Source organism: Lissotriton vulgaris, chromosome 9, assembly GCF_964263255.1.
Source record: "Lissotriton vulgaris chromosome 9, aLisVul1.2, whole genome shotgun sequence".
In the NCBI taxonomy this organism is placed as follows: domain Eukaryota; kingdom Metazoa; phylum Chordata; class Amphibia; order Caudata; family Salamandridae; genus Lissotriton; species Lissotriton vulgaris.
Genome location: NC_141697.1, coordinates 470,260,012 through 470,285,228, shown reverse-complemented (window position 1 = coordinate 470,285,228; position 25,217 = coordinate 470,260,012). Strand labels below are relative to the sequence as shown.

At 47.8% G+C, this 25,217-nt stretch overlaps 1 protein-coding gene across 1 annotated transcript in view; it reads right to left on the bottom strand.

Moving 5' to 3' along the window:
* Positions 1-8,898: 8,898 nt before the first annotated feature.
* The window catches only part of LOC147690284 (uncharacterized), a 130,900-nt gene continuing 114,581 nt past the window's right edge, over positions 8,899-25,217 (bottom strand). Inside the window, exons 3-7 of the mRNA XM_086939473.1 lie at positions 22,023-22,054; positions 12,705-12,873; positions 10,934-11,952; positions 10,752-10,895; positions 8,899-8,997 (exon numbers count right to left, since the gene is read on the bottom strand). Of these exons, the coding sequence (XP_086795599.1) occupies positions 8,899-8,997; positions 10,752-10,895; positions 10,934-11,952; positions 12,705-12,873; positions 22,023-22,054 (1,463 nt within the window). The remainder of the gene's footprint in view (positions 8,998-10,751; positions 10,896-10,933; positions 11,953-12,704; positions 12,874-22,022; positions 22,055-25,217) is intronic.

Sequence of the window (25,217 nt, the reverse complement as noted above, 5' to 3'; positions counted from 1 at the left end):
ATGTCGGTGTGTTGAACATGGACTCTGGAGAGTAGACACCCTTCACAACATGGGCACTTCTTAATGGTGCACTACCCCCAGATGCTCTTCCCCACACAAACAGAGGGGAGCTCCTCTCCCTCAATGCCGTTGGTGTCATGAACTAGAAGGCACTTTCCCACGGTTGCAGCAGACCGGTAGAAGGAAAGCTTAACAGGAACTGGCACGCCTGAGTTGGGGCCGACCAGTCTTGTGGTCACTGGTGGGGCTCAGGGCTGCCAGCTCCTTCAAGGTTTCTTTAAGTATTACTTCATTGATATCCAGTTACTTCAAGCTTGATAGTTACAGTGTAATATGATGACACATGCAGGTTCTTTCAGTAAAGGCGCCTAAATGTTGTGAATGAACGTTGATCCATCTCCAAGATATCTTTAAGTGGTATTTATTATGTTGGTAAATTCAGAAATAGAACTACGGTGAGCCCCACCAGGAGCAGCCTTCTTGCTGCTCAGCCCACACACCAACTGCCAATCTCACTCATCCAACATTCCATTGCATCATCACTTATTCAACATTCTGCACCACACTCACGCTGTCTGAGCAGCAAGTATGACACATCCCCATTCTTTACGGTAAACAAAACACAATGCAATGGTCCACATACACACATCCTCTCCCTTTATACACAAAAAAACAAATCATTTACCTTTTCACAAAAACCAAACAAGCTTGCCTTCTACTACACCACACATTACCGACCAAACCCCTTATGTCACAAATATACCAGCTGGCCAGGCTGATATGGACATGAACAAACAGGGAAGCAAACCGAAACGGTGCTGTAGCAATCACCACACAACGAGACAAAAGGAACACAAGAGGAAAATAATGCCACACAAGGTTGGAAGGAAAACCAAAGTAAGAACACAAAGGAGCTGCAACCACACAAGAGTAGAAAGGACCGCCGACACAAGTGCAAAAAACATACACTCCAGAAAACAATGCCACAACCACACGAGGGTAGAAGGAAATTAAAACTATGCCACAACCACACAAGAGAAGAAGGAGCGCCAACACGAGTGCACACATACATTATCGTAAGAGCATGCCACAACCACACAAGAGTAGAAAGAATGCCAATTCAAGTGGGTGTTTCGTCTCTTTACCAGTCAACTCAAACACCACACCAAAAGGGTGATTAAATAAATCATCTCACACCTACAACATCAACAGTGGTCGACTCAAGATGCTTCGCACTAAAAATCATCACACACTCACACCACTGACCGTGAGAGATTTACATATGTAGGCAATCACACACACACACCCAACAGTGAGATGCACAAACTCCTACAACAACAAGAAGGGGATAACCCAGAGTGACTTCAAACTACTAGTCAACTCAAACAACACACCAACATTGGGTGAACCCTCCCCAACCACACAGAAGGGGATACACTGAAAGACTTTGTGCCTAAAAGTCAACTCACACCCACACAATCAGTAGAAAAAGACATAAAAACCAAACATAGACAAGGGGAATAAAACACCAGCATATGAGTGGTTCCCCCTCAAACCCAGACCTATAGCGACAATGTCACCAGTGACAAAGGTACTGAGCCACAACCAACCCAAGATCACAACTTACAATGATAAGAATGCAAAGATAGATGTAGCAATCACAAGCATTAACAAAATTACGTTGCCATAAGAGCATTGACACCAGGAACGAAGCAAACTCCAAAGTCTCGAAAGTCTTGAGTGAAAACCAAACAACTCACCTGCTTATCCATATGAAAAGGGTGTGCAAGTACGCCCCATAAAGACTCCTCATAGTCACACATCATAAGCAGCGGAATACAGTGCACCGTAAGATTGGACAACGCTACTGGTTTTGAGGCTCCTTTCCACATCTCTTTAAACTGTGTCACTTGCCAAGTGTCCAGCACACATTCATGTTGCTGACATGAGTACACACTCGCAAGAAGACTTGAAGAAGAGAGGGACGCACCACCTCCGTAATGACCCCATGGCAACCGGTGTTGTCGATACTTGCAGCTTCTGCCAACCACAAGATGGCAGCACATAGAAAGACATTGAGCCGGGTGGCTGCAGGCACATCAGTGCAGCACAGCGTGGAAGTTGCAGGGCGCTGTGCAAGCTGGAGGCAGGGTTCGCGCTAGAAAGAACAAACAGCAGTTGAAGGTAGGTGACGATTGCCAGATAAACTTTGAAAGTTTGAAAAAAAAAATGGAGGGGAAGAAAAACTCCTCTGCTTGTAAAACTTCCCAAGCGGCTCTTCCCGGGTCACTCCCCCTTACACAGACTGAGGGGACACCTCTTCCAAGCTGCAGCACACCTTGAAGACCTCTTCCATGACGCAGACACTGGGGACTCCTCATAGTCTTTGCTCTTCTTAACACAGAGTCTGACACGAAGACGGGGTCGTTAAGCTCCTTATACACGGGGCAGATCCGAACAGTGACTCAGGGGACCGTTCCCCATCACACTTCCAAACATGGGCTCTGGGGATAACACAGGCTCTGTGGACAACATGGGCTCTGGGGACACAAGTGCCCTGGCACACTGTTGCTCCTCCTCTTGCCAGGCCACAAACAGAGACAGCAGGGTTTCTCCCACATGTCGGTGTGTTGAACATGGACTCTGGAGAGTAGACACCCTTCACAACATGGGCACCTCTTAATGGTGGCCTGCCCCTAGATGCTCTTCCCCACGCAAACAGAGGGGAACTCCTCTCCCTCAATGCCGTTGGTGTCATGAACTAGAAGGCACTTTCCCACGGTTGCAGCAGACCGGTAGAAGGAAAGCTTAACAGGAACTGGCACGCCTGAGTTGGGGCCGACCAGTCTTGTGGTCACTGGTGGGGCTCAGGGCTGCCAGCTCCTTCAAGGTTTCTTTAAGTATGACTTCATTGATATCCAGTTACTTCAAGCTTGATAGTTACAGTGTAATATGATGACACATGCAGGTTCTTTCCAGTAAAGTCGCCTAAATGTTGTGAATGAACGTTGATCCATCTCCAAGATATCTTTAAGTGGTATTTATTATGTTGGTAAATTCAGAAATAGAACTATGGTGAGCCCCACCAGGAGCAACCTTCATGCTGCTCTGCCCATACACCAACTGCTAACTTCACTCAAACAACATTCCAATACATCATCACTCATTCAACATTCCACACCACACTCACACTGGCTGAGCAGCAGGTGTGAGAGGGCCCTTGCTGTTGATAGCTTTTTGTGCGAGGCATAGTGATTTAAACTTAATCCTCATGTCAATAGGCAGCCAATGGAGCTTTTCATTCCCTTCCTCACTGGTTTGCGACAAGGAATTTTGCTGCATTTTCAATTCAGTGTACGGCCAAACGGAGGTAAGTACATAAATAAATAAATAAAACAAATTACATTGTGCACGCTGCAACGTCAAATAGTGATGCAGCGTGTGCAATGTAATTAGATTCATTTATTTATTTATGTACTTACCTCCATTTGGCCGTACACCGGAGTTTACTACCCCCCACTATGCCCTTCCCCCACCCGCCGCACCGCCTCACAGCACTCCCTCCAGGAGCCGCTACTGGTATATATATATATATACATATTTTATTTAAATACAAACACATATATTATTGTGAGTGTTTGTAAAAGTATATATTTATATATAGTATTGATTATTAGTGGTATTTGTTTAATTTACATTATATTAAATGTATATATAATAAAAAATGTAACATTTTCTACTTTAAACTCAATTTATATTAAAAAATGGATAATGGTGAATGCATTTCTTTTCTTTGCTTGTGGCTCATTCTAGGCAATTTCCGTAGTCACAATGGGATGAATGTTTATATGCTTTTACAGTAAAATGTCTGACCAACTATATAGACATGCCAAAACATTTGCAATAAAAAGATTTGAAACAAAATTTGATTTTTTGTTTTGTTTTTGTACGATATTTGTGTCAACAATACTTTTTTTCCGGTATTTGGGTACTTACTATTGTAAGTATGGGAGCACAATATTATGGTTAACAATATTTTTTGACACAATATGTTTAAGACAGTATTGTGTCATTGATCTGATGCTAAATGAAGATAACTACTTTGCTTAAGGTATGAGACAATTCTTATATGTCAACATTATGAAACTCTTGATAAGGATCCCTACAGTGATCTTTTGGATAAAATTGCCCTGTTACCCGACCACCTTTATACAGAAGGGTAGATTGGCCCAAAAGAAATGGAGCTCCTAAAAACATAAAATGCAGAGAACGCCATTATTATACCTCTTCCCCAAGATATACAAAGTCCCTTTAAACCACCAGGGACACCTAGGGGTCCATTAGGATGTCGGGCGGTGGCACCACCGCAGTGCTGGGGGTGCGGAAAAACGTGTTATTCTGCCCGCGAGCAGCATGAAACATGTCTGCCAAATTAGTATAGCAAAACATAGGCCAATTCCTGTCTGCCGCGGTGCGACGTGCACCGCCATCAAAGTGCTGCCCGCCACCGCGGCGGTGTGAGCCAATGGAGACTCCCCACCATGCGGAATGACGTCCGCCCCGCTCCACAAATTATGATGGCCCAAACAAGCAGATGCACCGCAGCGGAGACACCGCCCAACCAGAGACGGCGGAAACTCGACAGCGGAGCACGATACCAGAGTCCCGGTACACACCACCCGGTCACGTCCGCCATGGACCCAGCTCTACATGTGTTCCCGGTGCTGTACCTGCTACAGCACTATCATCTAATGGGCCGCGGCGGACGCCGCATCAGGTATGCAACTACACAAAAGCAACACACAATACACGGACTGACACAGGGTCCAATTCTACTACAGACACCCTGCTGGGAGCATCAACACATCCACAAGGGCACACACACATGACCCACCTGCCACCAAGTCACCCCTCTGCATCCTGGACATGCATCGACCGTGAACTTGCTGCAATGTCCCGGTCCTGTCACCGCAGTGGTGAATATATGCGCACAGTGCAGAAGGCAGGGCCAGTCCAAGGCATTGGCAGGGCACAAAGACCCCAGGGACACACCTCCCCCCACCACACATCAGCACACCCATGAAGGCACAGGCCAGGTGCACATCCTGTGCACCCCATGCACAACAACAAGCCAGGTTAATCCACACCCTGCACCACAGAATAAACAACCAGGGAGACAGCCACTGCAGGAGTGGCTGCTCAGGAACACACAACACACAGCACATTGGTAGGGAAACACACACACCACAACACCCCCACACACATTGAAACAAACATGAGTACAAGCACCAAATGAACACATACAAGGAACAAACATACAAATGGACACACAGCCTGCATAGGCACACATACATACCACACACTCACACACAGACACCCAAAATGTCAACAGCAATGGAGCACAACAAATCAGCAATCCAAAGTGGGAAGTGCACAAATGGAAGGCCATGGAGACACACAACAAGCATGTGCACACCACATGCAAGACAAGGAACACAGAACACCCCCCTCAGACCAACAAACCACACATAGCTGCTACAGTCAGGGAAGCTGAACCGCACGCACCACAGTGCAACAACACAGGGAGACAGCAAGGCATACCAGCCAAAGGCACAAGGAAGGAAGGAAGGCCTGGAAGTATAACTGGGAACAGACACACATGCATACAACCACCCCACAGGAGTACACCTGCAGCACAACACACAGGGCCTACATACAAACTCCATTACTGAGGAGGAATTTACACACATACCCCCTCACAACAGCAGCACATGATACCAGTGCCACACACAATGAAGGCTGCAAATAATTGCCAGCACATACACACACAAACAAACACACACCCTGGGTGTAGCCACAAACATAACACACACACAGGGATCCAAGTACAGATGTTTGCCTAAACACAACACACAAATACAAAACACAACCGAAACACACACACAACCCCAGCTGAAACAGACATACCCTGTCAGCCAAACTGTGGAAAGACAATGGGAGCTCAGACACAACAGGAGTGCACAACCTTATCACCCAGGAACAAAACACACACAATATACCACTAATCACACAAGAAGTGCGCCATCACAGAACAACACTGCCACATCAAACCAACTGCAGATGCACATGAAATAAAAACTAAACAAACACTGCAGGACATCAGGAGATGCACATAAGGCAATGACGAGGCCACATACACACAGCACTGTAGGCACAGCAAGCAGTGTGTGCTCACCAAGCATAACAGTCACACACAGACATGACTGACACAACATCAACCCACACAGCACAATTCAGCACAGCACAAACACAACAGCACACACAGGTAGTGCAGCAATACCACAGCCAATACACATACATCCAACACAACAACAACAGAGGCACAAATCTGGGATACAATGGCAAAACTATCTTGTCCAGAGCACTGGGCAGCTCACACAGCTGAAGTGCACATGAGCAACCATGACTGATAAATAGCACAAGAACATCACATATAATCCATTGGGGCAATGTCCAGAGTGGAACATTTCTCTTGGCCCAAGAACTGCACCACAAAGGAAAGTGTCACATATGAAGTGATGGGGAGACACACACACATGTAAACCAAGGGTACAGCTGACATCAAAGTGAAGTGTCTTGCATGTCAGTAGTCGACATGTAAGTGGTGTACCATACAAAAATAGAAGGAGTACAGACTCACAATGGGTAGGCATAAGAAGCACACATAGGGGATGGCATTACACCACATACACCATGTCATACAGGAGGACAAAAGGCACCTTGTGCCTGCAAAGCATGAGAAACACAACCACAATGGCAGTGTGGAGCAGCAGGCCTGCACAGTCTACACAAACTGAATCAAGACACATGGATGATCAAACTAACACAACACTGAGGTGCCAGTCACACACTCTGCACACTCACAAGTGAAAAAAACAACAAGTAGGAGTCAGACAGAACAGCACGAACACACCAACACACTGAACAGTGCACAACAGACAACTCAGACATGTGCATACAACCACATCCACAGGGATGAACAATCCAAACAACAGGACCACAACTCCTGGGTAACACATGTCTGTCACTGACAATCCAGGGGCATACACACATCGACACCCCCTACAAAGTCACACCCTTCCCTCTGCATACCTCTTGACTACCCAAGAGCGCACATCTCATGTAGGCCATGGTACTAGGATTACGGGCCATCACAAGATGACCATACACATTCACAGCGGGGCACACATAAAGGAATAACACACATACATGATGACGTTGCCCAGCCTGCATGCAAACCGGTGCACAGTATCACACCCTGTGCTGGCAGTGCCCCCCAACCTGACATGTGAACAATGTAGTCAACAATAGCTAACCTTGAAAAAGAGAACTGCATCACAGGTAAATTTGACACCACAGATAACACAAGTATCAATGTCTGAATGGACTGAAGTCCCTGTCAACCCTTTTAAAAAATGTGATGCGGGCAGAGAGCTTGGCAATGTTGAAGTGCCACATAGAGCATGGGGCACAGTTAACAAAATGCACACACAAAAAGAACTTTATTCAGCATGGACACTGACAATACAGACAACAGGAGTAACTGTCTTTATTCACATATTGTACAGATGTGACAGTAGAACAACAGCAGAGAAGAGCAAGGCATAACATGCAGAGCATATGCAAGAGAATCTGCACAGGCAAACTCAAAACAGAAAGCTCAGTATCCAGGGCAGGGTACCCAGCAAGTATATGAGAGGCTGCACAGTGTAGAGTCCAACACAGCAGAGCAACAGGGCCAGTGTTCAGGGCAAAGTGCACAGCAAGTACACAAGAGGCTGCACAGGGTAGAGTCCAACACAACAGAGCAACAGGGCCAGTGTCCAGGGCATGGTGCACAGCAAGTGCATGAGAGGCTGCACAGTGTAGAGTCCACACAGCAGAGCAACAGGGCCAGTGTCCAGGGCACTGTGCACAGCAGGTACATGAGAGGCTGCACAGTGTAGAGTCCAACATAGTGGAGCAACAGGGCCAGTGGCCAAGGCAAAGTGCAGAGCGAGTACATGAGAATCTGCACAGGCAAGGGCACAACAGGAAGGCCAGTAGCCAGGGCAAAGTGCAGAGCAAGTGCATGAGAATTTGCACGGGCAATGGCACAACAAGAAGGCCAGTGTCCAGGGCAAAGTGCAGAGTGAGTACATGTTAATCTGCACAGGCAAGGGCACAACAGGAAGGACATTGGCCAGGGCAAAGTGCAGAGCGAGTACATGATGATCTGCACAGGCAAGGGCACAACAGGGAGGACAGTGGCCAGGGCAAAGTACAGAGCGAGTACATGAGCCTCTGCACAGGCAAGGGCACAACAGGAAGGCCAGTGGCCAGGGCAAAGTGCAGAGCGAGTGCATGAGAATCTGCACAGGCAATGGCACAACAGGATGGCCAGTGGCCTGGGCAAAGTGCAGAGCGAGTACATGATAATCTGCACAGGCAAGGGCACAACAGGAAGGAAAGTGGCCAGGGCAAAGTGCAGAGCAAGTACACAGGCATGGGCACAACTGGGAGGACAGTGGCCAGGGCAAAGTGCAGAGCGAGTACATGAGAATCTGCACAGGTAAGGGCACAACAGGAAGGCCAGTGGCCAGGGCAAAGTGCAGAGTCAGGACATGAGAAGCTGCACAGGGAGTGTGTTTGACTGTACCCTTCCATGGGCAGCAACACACTCAGGGGGTAAACAATGAGCAGGATAGGCCCACCTGTATGAGAGACAGGTGTGGGAGGGGGGCTACCACTCACACTTGGCTGTCAGGCGGACTGGGAGCTGACTGTGTGTCGGGGACAGCAGGACCACTTGACTGGGGAGAGAGAGGCCCAGGTGATTTTGGGCTCTCAGTGGTTTGGCTAGCTGGAGGGCTGTTTGGACCAGGTGGTGTAGTGGCACGTGGAGGTAGAGTCATGCAGACTGTGACACAGTGTGGGTGGGAGAGGTTTGAGGGGTGAAAAAAAACACGTAGTGTCCTGTAATAACAAGTCTACAGATTGGACTATAGGACCAATATACAAATGTTATTGAGGATCTCTTGGTAGAGACAACTAGACCTATCTAAGTTTGTTCATTGAAGGACAAAGAACTAGAGTTAAGAGGTTCCAGTATTACAAGCTTATGTGTCAACACTTTTAGTCACAAATTTCTTTTAGTCAGAGAATACTAGAATTTGGTACACAATTCTGGCATGCACTATGTAAATAAAGTTGTTTTCAAAAAGTTGAAAGTAAAAATCATATACAAATTTTATTATTAGTTTTTCATAAAAATATATTATAACCACAGTTGATTAAAAACATCGAAAGAATTCCATTTGAATTTGCTACTCAAGTCATAAAATACAGAACATAATCTTTAAAAAAGAATCAAACACTGTTGACGCAGCGTTTCGTTTTTTTCTTATGACAACACCTTCTTCAGGGCAGATTCTTAGAGAAAAAATGTTCTTTGTTTTATATTGAACCCAACAATGGAATCTTGTTGCCTTGGAGCCCTTTTCACTTATATGGGGCTGTAGGTTATCAGTGTAGCTGTTGAGGATAATTTCAGCTATCTTAAACAATATTCAATGCGGCTTTACACACTGTTCGGGGGAGGCACCGTTTTTTGAGGGGAATTTTTAAATCGTATTTCTTACTTCAGGTACACGAATCACTGCAGCCACGGACCTTCTTGTTTTGTATTTTCGTGGCACAAACAAAACGTTGGGGATGACCTCATGTCTTTGTGCAGTTTAGAATTCAATCTCAGTTAGAATTGGGTCGGCCTCCGTGCTCCCTTCACAAACAGCGTCGCCAGGTTCGTCTTCATGTAGTCAATCGAAGCGATTGAGTACATGAAGACGAACCCCGACGTTTTGTTTGTGCCACGAAAATACAAAACAAGAAGGTCTGTGGCTGCAGTGATTTGTGTACTTGAAGTAAGAAATACGATTTAAAAAATTCTCCTCAAAAATCTGTGGCTCCCCTGAACAGTGTGTAAAGCCAAATTGAATATTGTTTAAGACAGCTGAAATTATCCTCAACAGCTACACTGATAATCTACAGCCCCATATAAGTGAAAAGGGCTCCCAGGCAACACGAATCCATTGTTGGGTTCAATATAAAACAAAAAATGTTTTTTCTCTAAGAATCTGTCCTGAAGAAGGTGTTGTCATAAGAAAAAAACAAAACGCCGCGTCGACAATGTTTGATTCTTTTTTAAAGATTATGTTCTGTATTTTATGACTTGAGTAGCAAATTAAAATGTAATTTTTTTCGGTTTTTAATCAACTGTGGTTATAATATATTTTTATGAAAAACTAATAATAAAATTTGTATATGGTTTTTACTTTCAACTTTTTGAGAACAACTGTATTTACATAGTTCATGCCAGAATTGTGTACCAAATGCTAGTATTCTCTGACTAAAAGAAATTTCTGACTAAAAGTGTTGACACATAAGCTTGTAATACTGGAACCTCTTACCTCTAGTTCTTTGTCCTTCAATGAAAAAACTCAGATAGGTCTAGTTGTCTCTACCAAGAGATCCTCAATAACATTTATATATTGGTCCTATAGTCCAATCTGTAGACTTGTTATTACGGGACACTACGTGGTTTTTTTCTCTTCTGTTCCCCCTGGTCCCAGACAAACCCATAGAAGGGGCCTCCTAATTTTGCTTGCAGAGGTTTCAGGGGTGCCTTTCTACTTCTTGGGAATTCAAAATGGCTTCCCTGTACTGGGGTTAATGGGAACTGGTGATGACACAACAGGCACACGAACCAACAGAGCTGCATCAGGTGCAGACACTGGCACTCCCTCTGGTGACGTGCTGAATCCTGCAGAACGCTTTGTCTGGCTACGCCTCTTGCCCTCCTTCCCCTTTTCGTCAGGTGTACCCCCTACAGTGCCCTCCTTCCCCTGTATGCAGGTGTACCCCCTACAGTGCCCTCCTTACCCTGCTTCACTGGGCTTGGAATGGGAGTCGATGTGGTGGGAGAATGTGGCTCTGAGCCCTTCCTAGGTGTACCCTTGTCATACAACACCTTCCCACTGGGCACAGAAACTGCACGCCTAGCTTTGCATGAAGTTTTAGGGACGGGAGAGGTCTTCGCTGGGGATGCCTCTGAGGCATGTGAGCCTGATGTCTGCTTCTTACTGTTTTCAGCCTTGCCCTTCCCTGATGGGCTCTTGTCTTTGCATTCTGGGGTGGCTTTGCTCTTGTGTGGGGATGGTGTCTGCAGGCGGGCCCGCTTAAGTTGTTTCTGCTGGGTGCTTCTTGTGCTGTATTGTGACTGTGACGCATGTGAACCGTGGTCACAATCATCAGATGTGGGCACTAACTGGGGGGTGGACAAAGACCCTGGAGCAGGAATATGTGCCTGTTGAAGGGCAGGCGTCACTGTGGACGACATGACCTGGGCAGTACGATGTAGCCCACCCACGTCAGAGTGTATGCCCTCCATGTAGGCAACCACCTGGCCTAATTTTTTGTCATGGTCAATGAAGGCATTGGGCAGGGCTGTCTGGTCCACACAAAGCTGGCGCAAAACCTCAACAGACTCAGCACTGAAGGCAGCAGGGTGGACAGGTGCAGGGGCAGCGGTGGCAGGTATGAATGAAACTCGTCCCTTCTTACTGACACAGACATGGGCAGCACCAGAGGAGGTGGATGGGAGGGTGGGCACTGGCCGCTGTGTGGTAGAAGATGATGCAGAGTCACCATTTCCTGTGCCTGCCAACATGGATGCCTCCCCGCTGGCATCAGATGATGTGGTACTGTGGGTCTCAGGCAGGGATTCCTCCTGCATACTCTGGTCCCCCTCTGAGGCGCTGGTGACCTCTGTGTCACTGGGCTCCTGTGCAGCTGTATTGCTAGTCTCACTACCACTGGTGTCCGGCTCCTGTCCCTCCATGTCCACTGGCGAATCTGCATGAGAAATAGATGCAGGGTCAGGTTAGTGGCATCAACAGGACAAAGCAATGCAATCAATGCAGTACAAAAGATGCACAAATCTACCTGTTGCACACCACACTCTGCAATCCCATTTCAGCAACTCACTACATAGCCCACAAAAGTGCATGTAACCCTGATCACCTGTCATGACTGAACCATGTCAAGGCCACACAGCACAACACCAAGTCCGTGGCTTAAGTCTACCAGAAACACAATGTGCTCTGCCTACACCTAGGGACATGATGTGGGTACACCACTTGTTGCCACTGACAGACATTGAGGGGACTGGAGGGAACAACACACACACCTATTACAACATGACAGCTCATAATGGCAAATAGCCCATGCCAAACACCATGTTGCACTCTGGACACATTGTTGTCAGATGTGTGGGCCTCAACATTCATGGTGCATGCAATGTACGCATAGATGGAGTCACACTCAGATAGTGAACACTGCTGTTCACTCCCAACTACATTCCCCAGACTATCCCAATGCTGAATAACCATGAAGATCATGACACATACGGCCATGGGAATGCACAGCAGGGAGGATCACCTTTCTAAGAACAGTTTGGGCTAATGCATGACATTGGCACCCATCCCAGCACCCACTTACATGACACAGCACTGCACCACCCACAAACATCATATAGGCTGCCGCTACCACAGGCCCTATAAACATGCATCCGCTCCCAGCCAAAGTCACCCTCCCCAAATACTCACCCCTGCCTTGCTGCCGATGCTCCTTCAGACGTGCATCCAGCTCAGAATGTGTCACTGCCAAGATGCGGCCCATCAGTGGTTTCGTGCTGCGCCGTGCCAACGGCTCTGTGTGCGGGAGCAGCCCCAAGGTAATCTCTGCCACGTTCTTTGCCAGCCGGCTGATGTCGTCCTGTAGTGTGGTTTATGGGCCTCTTTCTGCATGCATGTTAAGTCAGCATGGCTTATTAGGAGTTTAAGCGCCATTTTCCCTTTTGCTGCTTTTTTGCATACGACACTGCTGAGCTGTTTTTGCAGAGTTAGCTTTCACGAAGGTCTATACATGAGAAAAGGTTGTTTTTCGACATCTCTAGACATACATCGTGCCCCCAGTCTGTACAGTGAGTGCTGAGCCGCCAAGGTTATCATAACGTGCGAGCCTGTTTATCGGCGTGTCTGTGTAACACATTCTAGACACAACAATTTGGCAGCTGCAAGCCGAGTAAGATTCTGGCGCCTTTATCATAGCACACTTGCCAGATTTGAACACACTTGGAAGATTCCAGGCATGCAGAGAGACTAACCAATCCTGATGTAATTTACACTTACTGAGCGGACAGGTAAATGGGGTCCCCCTAAGAAAGCTCAAGAGACCTTCTATAGTTTTATAATACATAGTTCCTAGATAGGGAGAGTGCTTAACCCTTTCGATGCTGATGACGAGCTCAGCTCGTCATCACCCACGGGTGTCGTGTGCTGATGACGAGCTGAGCTCGTCATGGAAACAGCAAAATGGCAAAATCCAGCACAGGAGGGGGAAAACGCCTAGCAGCCAAGAGGTTAAACTATGCGCTTTTATCACCTGTTTGTACTATCATTGTAATATGATTCCTCCTTTTGTACTTTATGTAATTGTAACCATGCTGACCGTATTATTATTAATCATATGTATGCTTATGTTGATTAAAACACTGCGCTTGACATCATGTCGTTAAAATAAACATTTTAACCTTACCGTGTCTCTATTATACTCCTGTTGTAGACTGGTATGAATGTATAACAAAAGAGTGTTCTCACTTCCCACCATTCCTGAGATGGTCCTAAGTCGCTTGTTCTAGGTTGTCTAATCATTGGTTTCTTTGCTATAGGACAAAGAGATAATGTGACACTTGTTTCTAGTCTGGGAGGGGATTTTGGGTACTAAGGTGAGTTTTGACACACCCTAATTCACTGAGGTCCTAAGTCTCTATGCACAGTTCTGTGTCTTAGCAGAATCCCTGTAACAGTCCCACCTCTTGTGGCAGTGGGTGCGTCGTCGGTTAGACACCCCAGAGCTCGCACCTTTGCTGCAATGGCCCTCCACACAGCCTTACGCTGGTGTACCTTGAGCTGCAGGCATGGGAGACAAGGTGGGAAATGATCAGTGACACAGTGTCATGTACAAACATCTATCAGTACAGTAGCAATACACAGACTCATTCCCAAATGTAATCTCTGTCCATCCCACCCTGGGGTACCTCTGCAATGGGCACTCTGCATGGGCTAAGCTGTTGTGATTGCATGCATTTATGAGGGCATACAGAGTCCCTGCTAATCTCACACACATGCAGGGTGACAGCACTGAACCCTCTCTGTGGCTTGCACACATTTCCAGTCCTATGCTTGTCTGGCCACTACATACATCACATATCGACCTGTGTCTGTGCAGCATTCACTGAGCATGTCCTGTGAACATATCTGTATGTCATGTGTGTGGCTTTGGGGGACATGGACTCACAAACAAAATATAGATCTACACAAGTGTGGTCATGTGCAATTATACAGGGCTGAGATGTTGCATAATTGGATTTATGTGTGAAGGAACAAGAGTAAGGACACAGTAAGTGAAGTGATATAATCTTGTCTTGGTGGGCGGGCATTAGGCAGAGCATCTGGGTTCACTCTGAGTCGGACAACAGGGGCCCACAGAGCCATTCAGCCAAGCAATCACTATCCTGGCACCTGCATGTCCAACATACTGTGTCTCTGTATGGCTGAAAATGTAACACACTTCACTCAGACATACAACTGCAGGCAGGAAAACCTGTGACATTGGGAGTCACACTTCTTCCCCCTGGAGACAGCATGTTTATCAGTGCATGACACAACCCCACACCGTCATGCATATACTGCAGCAGTCCAACTACATGTGTGCCCCCCTGCCCTGCACCTCTTTCAAGTTTACTTACCATGACATTTGGGACACCATACAGCCTTGGGTACTGTACGAACACCTCGTCCACCAGGCCCTCCAGCTCCTCGCTTGGGAATGGACTGGCAGAGATCTTCTCTGTCCTTGCAATCCCTATGGACATGGAACACCTGTGGTGGAAGTGGGTGGTGAGGGGTCTCAGGCAGCAGGCTCTTGAGGCAGCAGCAGATGAGGGTCTCAGGCAGCAGGCTCTTGAGGCAGCGTCAAATGAGGGTCTCACTCAGCAGGCTCTTGAGGCAGCAGCAGATGAGGATCTCAGGCAGCAGTCCCTGGAGGCAGCAGCTGCAGGTCAGAGGTCTCTTGCAGCAGGCTCTGGAGCAGTGGAAATGTGAGGCTCACTCCCACACATATATAGCCCCTGGGATCGTTTCAAATGTGCCAATCTGCAACATTTGGTTGTCCAGGTCTGCCTCATTTAAAAGCATCCAATGACCGCCTCCGCGGTGGCGGAGCAAGCCTACAGTGATTTTCACATTTGAATCAAGCCACCGCAATCATCGTTCCCATTGGCTGTAGGCCATGCTCCATGGTGGGGATGCGCGGCAGGTGACCGGGGTGCGCTACCGCAATGGTGCATCTTACAAAAGCATCCAATGACCCCCTCCAAGGTGGTGGAGCACGCCTACCACGGTTTTCAAATTTGAATCATGCCATCGCAATCATCGTTCCCATTGGCTGTAGGCAATGCTTCATGCTCAAGGCCCGAGCTACCTCAACAACCGCATCAACTTCTACGCTCCCAAACGCCACCTCCGATCAGCCAGCCACGCCCTCGCCGCCGTCCCCCGCATCCGAAGAACGACATCAGGAGGAAGGTACTTCTCCTACCTGGCCGCCAAGACCTGGAACTCCCTCCCTCCCGACCTGCGCCTGACCCAAGACCACCTCTCCTTCAGGAAGAAGCTCAAGACCTGGCTGTTCGAGCAGTAGCAGCACCCCCCCCCCAAGCGCCTTGAGACCCTCCGGGTAAGTAGTGCGCTCTATAAATGTCTCTGATTGATTGATTGATTGGCTGGGATGCACCGCTGTTGCCAGGTGGTAGCTACCGCGATTTGGGTAGCGGAGCATGTCCACCGCCATCTTCCCATGTCTCTATGGCTATCACTACCGCATTTGTGTGGATGGTGGGTGCTGGTGACACACCGCTGGGGCCAGGCGATATCTACCGCGATTTGGGTGGCGGAGCATGCCCACCGCCATCTTCCCATGTCTCTACGGCTATTACTACCGCACTTGTGTGGATGTGGGTTGCTGGTGACACACCGCCGAGGCCAGGCGGTAGCTACTGCGATTTTGGGCACAAACAATGGCAATGTCCATTGGGAACACTTCAACAGTACACAGTGGCCACATACTGAAGGGCACGTCATTGAGCACACAATGCCAATTTCCCTTTGACTCCGCAGGTGCCTGCACGTGCTGTGGTTGTGTATGTGTGACGTACATTGGTCTGTAGTCCCTACCATATCACAAATGCATTAGATGGTTGAAGAGGCAGGACAATGTGGTAGTGGACTCAACAATGTGTACATATATGAATGTGTTGTGGGGCAGTGATGACCTTGGCAAGGCTTGTCTCACTGTATGATGTTGTTACTTACTTGTGCTTTTCTGTCCGCTCATACAAGCAATTGTCAGTTCCCCACAAACTGTGATCATTGTGTTATGGATGTGTGCCAAGTTCAAATGATGCATTGAGGTGTGACAGGTATAACATATGAGTCTGAGACAGTTGTGTTGATTTGTCGCACAGCGGCTGTATGCCACGCTCCCCGGCATGCACATGTGAAATGTGGGCAGGACAATGTGTGCATTAACATTGACCTATGTGGTGTTTGAGGCACTTTGGTATTATAAATAGAGAGGTGCGCCCTCTGTGTGGCTCAACCGTCCACCCATGTAACCTGACGTCAGTGTTTGTTTTTTCTGTGTCATCCTGAACGGCATATGCTGTGGCCATCTCATGATGGATGGCATTGACATGTGTCCACTTTCATCTCAACTAGGAGGAGGCCTCATCTGATACATCACTTGACATTGCTGGAGGACATGGAGGATGTGGCGATCATTCGCAAATTCTGCCTCGATAGAGCCACCCTGAAGACCCTTTGTGATCTGTTGGAGCCCCACCTGCAGCCTCGCCGCAACTACCCAACAGCTTTCACCCTAACTTACAAAGTGATGTCAGTGTTCCATTTTTTTGCTACTGGATCCTTCCAGGAGACCGTGGCCAGCGCTTCAGGGATGTCTCAACCCATGTTCAGCATGGTGCTGCGCGATGTTCTTGCAGCCATCATGATCTACAAGGACAGATACATACATTTCCCCAGGGGAGCAGAATTGGCAGGTGTGAAGGGAGACTTCTATCCCCCATGTTGTTGGGGCCATAGATTGCACACATGCCGTCTTGTGCCACCACAGGCAAGTGAGCACATTTTCCGTAATAGCAAACATTACCACTCGATCAATGTGCAGGTGGTGTGCCTGGCTAATATGACCATCTCGCATGTGTGTGCCAGATTCCCCGGCTCAGCCCATGACTTATATGTCCTGAGGAACAGCATTGTGCCCCGGCTGATGGCTAATCTGCTTCCCGAGCGTGCTTGGATTGTGGGTGAGCATGCCTCGTCATATGGCGTCCTGGGTGTGTGACCTGATGCCCTCTGCCTGTGCAACATTGCAATGTGTGTTTGTGATTCCTAGGTGACTCTGCATATCCCAGCTGTCCATGCTGCTGAGCCCACTGCGTAATCCCAGGACCCCGGCTGATATCCGATACAAAGAGGCCCATGGCAGGACACGTCGTGTGTTGGAGCGTACTTTTGGCCTGCTCAAGTCAGTTTCCGCTGACTTGACAAAACCGGCGGTGCATTGTCATACTCGCCTGGAAAGGTGTGTAAGATCGTAGTGGCATGCTGCATGCTCTACAACATGGCCATTTGCAAGGAGATTCCCCTGCTCCTGGATGATGATGTGGACCCAAGGCCCCTGCCTGCACAAGAACCTGAGTCCAGTGATGAGGGCAGTGGAGAGGAGGAAGGTGGTGACATGCATCAACAACTCATCACCCGCTACTTCACTTGAAGGTGGGTGACAAAGTACAACATGTGCATTGTGTGGTGAGATTGCTGTTGTCGTGAAGGGCTATGTGCAAATGGTACAGACAGCTAGATGTGAGGTCACCTGTGTGTGGATATGTGACAGTGACATGTCATCGGTGAACGTATACGGGACCTGTTTGTTGACACTTGTTGCCCATTGTGTTGTCTGTATGTTGGCTTATGTAGATGGCTGTTGTAGTGTAATGTATGTGATGCCACACTCACAACAGTGAATGTTGTTCTATTGTGTTTCCCTAGGTACCTCAAAATTATCCATGCCTACATACTGTACATCTTTTGGATGCATTATGGACGTATGGAAGACTGTAAATATTGCACTAAAGACAAAGCTGACACAATTAAAGTGTGTAAGGTATTTTATTTACAAAGTTGACATGTGAGGGCTGCAGGCAGATTTATATGAAGATGGTGATGGAGCAATGAGTTGATAGCCATGGTAAATGAGATGAAAGAGTAGACACCACATCGATGTGGTGACCCAGTCCAATAGACAGGTGCCATTCACAAGGCTGTGTGGGGAAGGACAGTCCAAACAGTCAATGCAGTGGGGAAGAGGGTTGCCATCAGGACTGGCTCCGTGACTGGGCTTTGGACGGCCCCTTGGTTGCTTGGCCGGGGGGGACCCTGCTGCATGGCCAGTGGTGTCTGAGGACTCACCCCTCTCTGTGGCTGCAGGGGAGTATCGTGCACTGTCATCCTGCGGCACAACAGAGGGGGGCGGAGGTGTTGTTTGGGACGCAGACCTGTCCCTCAGTAACGCCACTTGCTGGCCCATGAGTTCCACCATTTGTCCAATGTGGGTGTCGATGGACCTTATCAGCAGGATGAGCTCACGTAATAGTTAGTCAGACCGGCCACTTTGTCCCTGTAGGCCCCAATGACTCTGGTGAAGTGATCCGGGGATGGGGTCCCAACGGCCTGAGGGTGACCCTTGCCCTCCCACCTGCCCTGCTGCCGCGGGCTTATTGCCTCACCACTGTGGGTCCCCGCATATTCTCCCTGCTGTCCACAGTTGTTGGTGTGGGCTGGTCATCCCCTGGGACAGGGAGGGTGCTGCAGGTGGCACGGGTGGTGGTGGTGGTGGTGGATGCAAAGGCCATAACAGCAGGGGTCTTCTGTGCAGTTGTTGTTGCAGCATACGTGGTGGTGGGGAGGATGGGGTACTGGGACCTGTTGCTCCCTGGCACACCAGATGGGCCGGCCTCAAGCTCGTCCTGAGAATCCTGGGAGTCTACTTCCGAGAGTCCATGTACCGGGATGGAGACTGGCTCTGCTGGTTGTTGGTGTTGTCCTCAGCAGTGAGTTCTTGGTCACCTGTGGATTAAATGGGGAATGGTCAGTGTGGTGCACTCTGCAAGAATTCTGTTACCTGTGTGTCGTCCAGTGCCTGTACACTACACAATTGACTGATCTTCACGTCATTTTCTATGTGCACTACTGTGCTTCCTAACATGATGCAGAGGTACATACATTATGTGTACATGTTGTCAGTTATCAATGCAAACCATGCAAATCGTGCTGTGATCATGTTCACAGGGACCTGTTAGGGACTAGCACAAATCATTTTTATGGTTCTGTCATTGTTGATTTGTCTGACCTGTCAGACGTCACATCTGGCCATGGACTGGCCATTGTATTGTACAGCATAACTTTGTCCTGAAATGTACATATTTGGATTAATAAGCACACATGCTTTCTGTAATTTTAAATGGTCTTTGCAGATTGGGCCACATGGCAATGCACTCATCAGTGTGTACTGTGCATGGTTGTGCACAGTCTTCCTTGTGCATTGGTGTGTGACTCTTTGGTAGCTGTGACAATTTCCTTTGCTTACCTGTGTGCACACTGTGCGTGTCAAGCGGGATTGGTGGGCATATTTGAGAGACCTGATGTTGCCATATGTCACCATTTCATTGGTGAAAAATGTGTGGAGGCACGTGCATGCTACCTACCTGTTAGGTGAAGGTGAACAATGCAATGGCTTCCAAGTGCTACTGTGTGGGGGAGGGTTCCATCCTGCTGGGGTGTGGGACAAGGGGCATGGTGAGAGTAGTAGTGCCGGCCTCCCTCCCCCAAACAGGCTTCCCAAGCAAGAAAGCTACCTACCTGTTAGGTGAAGGTGAACAATGCAATGGCTGCCATATGCTTCTGGGTGGGAGGGAGTGCTCCAACTTGGTAGGCTGTGGGACAGGGGGCATGGTGGGAGTAGTAGTGCAGGGTGACTGTGCTCATGCTCCCATGGTAATATTGCCAGCTACGTTTAGGGTTAATGGGAGTGAATGACTGTTGGATCTGTGAGACAGGTTTTTGTGGGTGTGTGGTGCAGATGGATGTGACTTGTCTGGGGTAGTGTGTATTTGGATGTACAAAACAGTACATATCAGTGTGTTGGTTAACATTTGTTTGTACTTACCAGCCTCCACTCCCCAGAATACTCCTGTGCGACTCTCGGGATGCAGTATGGCAAGCACCTTCTCCTCCCATGGAGTGAATAATTTCTGTGGGATGGGAGGGCACTGCCAGTCTGGTTAGCCAGCTCCCAGTTCTAGCTCCTCCTCTCTTTGACAACCCTCTTTAGATCATGCCACTGCTTCACGATCTCCTTCTTGGATCGCGGGGTGGTCCCTACTGCGTTGACCCTTTGGACTATACTTTGCCACATTTGCGTCCATGTGTCTAATGGTGTCTGTTGGACCAGGCTACCAAACAGTTGTGGTTCCACTCTGACTATCTCATTTACCATGACTGTCAAACCACTCTCTGTGAATTTGGGCATTTTCTGTGATGCCATGGTGTGTAGTGTGCAAAGTGTTTGTGGGTGCATGGGTGTGGGTGGTGGGTGTGGTGTATGAGGTGTGTTATGTGCTGTGGGATTGTTGGTGCTGGTGTGATGGTGGTGGTGGTGGTGGGTGTGCTGTGTTCTCTTGCCTCTCTTGCCTCTCCTGCAAGTTCTGGTGTATGCCCTTCTCTTCTGGAGTGTTGTAAAGGATTGTGGTCAGTGAAGGGGCTGGCTTTATACTCAGCTATGTGGGTGTGTCCAAATGGGGTTTTGCTGTCAGGTATGTTTCTGTTTGGCATTTATTTATTTCATTGGGATGTGTTTTGTGTATGTGAGGGGCTTGGCTACTTTGATTTGTGGAATGTTTGGCATTATTGTGGTGTTTTTGCATCGTCCACCATGTTTTGTATGGATTGTCCGCTGCGGTGGCTATGCTGCAGCTCATCCGCTGGCTCCCCCATTCACTCCAGTGTGTGACCGCGGCGGTCGGAAACAGCGGATCGTACCGGGGAACCATTGGGGATATCCTACTTTCCTGTGTGGTGCCTCCGCTATGCTTGCGGCGGGTTGTAGCTTCTCCGCTGCGTTTCTGAATGGCGCGGTCAGTTTTTGGACGTCACCGTCGGACGTTTTTTATTTGCCCGCTACCGCCGCGGTCGGTCTTTTTTGGCAGGTAATCTAATTTGACCACCGAGTTATCCACGGTCCCGGCGGACGGTTATTTTCCGCGTCCGTGGCGGTCGGGGTGGTGTTCCGCCCGACATCCTAATGGGCCCCCTTAGTATCTTTAAATGTCATCTCATTGTACACTAATATTACCAAGCATGACGCTCTGGAGGTCATTAAACTATACCTGGATAAATGTGGGAGACCCCTCAGACTTCCTCTGAGTTTATTCTCAAATTGGCTACATTGACCCTGATTAGGAAGTACCTTGTATTCTATGATGAATACTACCTACAAGCCAAAGTGACTGCTGTGACCAGACCTTTCCTCCCATAAATTGCACTCATATATGTGGCGGATTTCAAAGAAAATTTTGTCTATCATAATAATTAATAATCCTTACAGTAAGTGACATCACCGTGAAGATAATGGAAGGATATTTCACTACTACTCCTTACAGAAAAGCTGTAGAAAAAGATTTTAAGGTATGATATTTCATCCAAGAAATGTATGAGATAACCTACCTTATAGGAAATTTGTAAGACTCCGCAGAAACCTGTAAAAAAACAAAAAGAAAGACTACTTCAAGCACGCAAAAGAAATGTTGAAAAAGTGAGTGAAAGGGCCAACCCTAAGACTTTACTCAAAATGCACGGAAAAGGTCTTGGTTTATGCCCTGTGAAAGATTATTGGAATGCAGTCAACAGAAAGAAAAGAATGCTATGGTATGTGTCAAAATAATTATTCATCAAAATTGGCATATCTAATCAATCTATTTTGAACAATCTGATTCCACGTGTCATTTTTTTAAGTGAAAAAAGACGCATCCTCCGAGACCAGATTGTTAGGTCGTATAGAGCACCGACATAACACAAACAAAAAAGATGATCAGAAACGTTTGGGATCTGCAACCCATACAAGGATAACTTAGGTACAGGAAAGGTCCCTGCTGTGCCCAGACAGCTGAAGGAACCGTATTCCAGTATGAAGGCAAATAAACTGTTCGCCAAGCGTTTTCTAACTGTGAATGAAAGAATGTGTTACAAGGCATAACCTGTTGGTACATTGGTCAAATAAGGCAGGAAATCAGAAAAGAATCTGCCAACACAAATTCAGCATCCGGTGTAACTTTATCATGGCCCCTTTGGTTAAATATTTCAAGGACTTTGAACTCAATGACCAAGAACTGAATTGGTCAGTAATTTACATCATCCAGAGAGTTGAGCAGAGATCGAAATAGTGAAAAATTACTTCTCCAAAAAGGAGCAAATATTATTTAGAAATATGATATTGACGAGCTTTTACATGTTAGAAAAAAATGCCTAATGTAAACTGTTTTAGTCATCATGATTAGGTAGGAGTCAGATTGCACTGGCAGCAATTTACATTTGCAGAATAATAGTGCACATTTTTTTATGCTAGGGAGCATTCTTTCTGTGTGTGTGTGTGTGTGTGTGTGTTCATATGTGTGTGTTTTTCCGTTTCAGGAAAATATTCTAAAATGAATCCTCAATTGTAGTGCCTGCAGGAGCATAAAATGCAATATTTGTGTTCTCTTGAGGAAGCAGTGTTCAGGATGGTACTTTCTTTTGTAAGTTCCCAAAGCTACCTGCAATGTCCTCTGTATGCTATCCATTAGCTCAACAAGTTATTGTATTGCTGTGTTAAGTAAATTGTTAAATTGTTATCCTTAATTAGTTAAGCATAGTTTAACCAATGAAATGCATTAGGGAGTAGGTGCCTATAGAAATATCATGTTTTCTAAAATATTAACCCCTTCCATGCGGCCGCGATTCCCCTGGTGTGCTGTAAACAACATGAACAGGGGCGGGCGGTGACGAACCCCAGCCGTCATCAGCACACGAGCACCGTAGTGCATGACGGCTGGGGTTCGTCATCAGCATGGAAGGGGTTAAGGGCCAGATTTTTCAATTGTGTTGCCCTTACATTATGCAGGGTGTTGCAAGGGTAACACAATACTAAAGTCTGATTTACCAAGTAATGCAAAGCCACCTTGGGTGGACCTACGTTGCTTGGTAAATCTGGATTAACGCAAGGCAGCGCAAGTTACTGCCTTGCATTACTCTACCATGGGAAGGCATTCCATGGGTGGAGCGTGGGTGTTCCCATGCATTCACCCATTGATTTTGGTGCATTCCCATAATTACTGGTATACCTCGGAATGCATACGATTGGTACGCCTTCAAAGGGAAGACTCAACCAGGGGAAATATCGATATTTCTCACAGTTGTACTATGCAAAACAACAATGTCATACATTCACCCCAGTACAGAGATCTGGGCCTAAATCCATCATTTTCTTGCTCACCATGCCATTCCAGTTTGAACCTAGCCATATGCAAATCAGTCTTGACCCTGTGCCCCATGGGAACAGTCCAGCCCGAACTGCCAAGCCACGTCCTTCCTGGACTGGAAACAAGCATCCTAGGACCGGTGTCAGGGTTTCAGCCTTCATCAGCCAGGATAGCTTTATTCCAGTGGCATGGAGAGCACTGTGTTCTCCATGCACTGTGCTCACTACGCCACTGGAGTCAAGCTATCCTGGCTGATCACGGCTGATAGCCAGAAACCGGTCCTAGGATGCTTGATTCCGGTCCAGGGTAGAGTTTGGGCTGGACTGCTCCCATGAGGCACAGGGTCAAGACTGATTTGCATATGGCCATGTCTGAACTAGGGTGGCATGGTGAGCAAAATAACGATGGATTACACCCAGATCTGTGACTGGGGGTGAATGTTTTGCCAATGTGCAACATTCTGTCCAACATCTTGTGTGTTTTGCTGTTCGCCCTATGTGGGAAGGGTATGCCCAGACGTGGGTCCCGTGCTCAATACGCCACTGGAGTCAAGTTATCCGGGCTGATGACGGGTGATAGCCAGAAACCGGTCCTAGGATGCTTGATTCCGGTCCAGGGAAGATATGGCTTGGCAGTTCGGGCTGGACTGCTCCCATGAGGCACAGGGCCAAGTCTGATTTTCATATGGCCATGTCTGAACTGGGGTGGGGTGGTGAGCAAAATAACGATAGATTAAACCCAGATCTGTGACTGGGGGGAATGTTTTGCCAATGTGCAACATTCTGACCATCATCTTGTGTGTTTCTTGTTTTTTACTAGCCTGCCGTGTGGGCCAGGTCCCAAGGGCGGGATTACTAATTATAATGGGGTAGGGGTCATGCATGGCCCCCCCCTCCCCAGGCTAATTTCATACCCAGGGACCCAATTGCCTGGTAACTGGCTGCATTTGAGAAGGAGGGCATGGAGCCCCCCTCCCAAGCTAATTTAGACACCAGGGACCAGCCTGGACATAAACCTAGAGGAGGTGGTGGGGTCTTCTCCGGCCCCGGGAACCCCCGGCCCAGCTATTCCCATGGGTGCCCAACCCCATGATATCATGGTTACCCTGCCCAAAACCCCGGTTTGCTGTTGCCTGTTAGGAACAATTTGAAGTTCCCGCCAAGCGAGAGCAAACAATAAGTCTGCTTTCAGTGGGCTGGAGCATGACAAATGCTCCCGGCTGCTGGGAGCAGACTTATCATCTCTTTCCCTGCCCGCTGTGAAGCGGGCAGGGAAACAGATGAAAAAATTGCTCCTGCCCACATGGATCAGCATTTTTATCTGCTCCGTGCAGGCAGGAGCAATGCTGGCTCCCGCTGGAGGTGGGAAGCCAACTGGAGCCGCAGAGTATTGGGGCTTCCCCGTG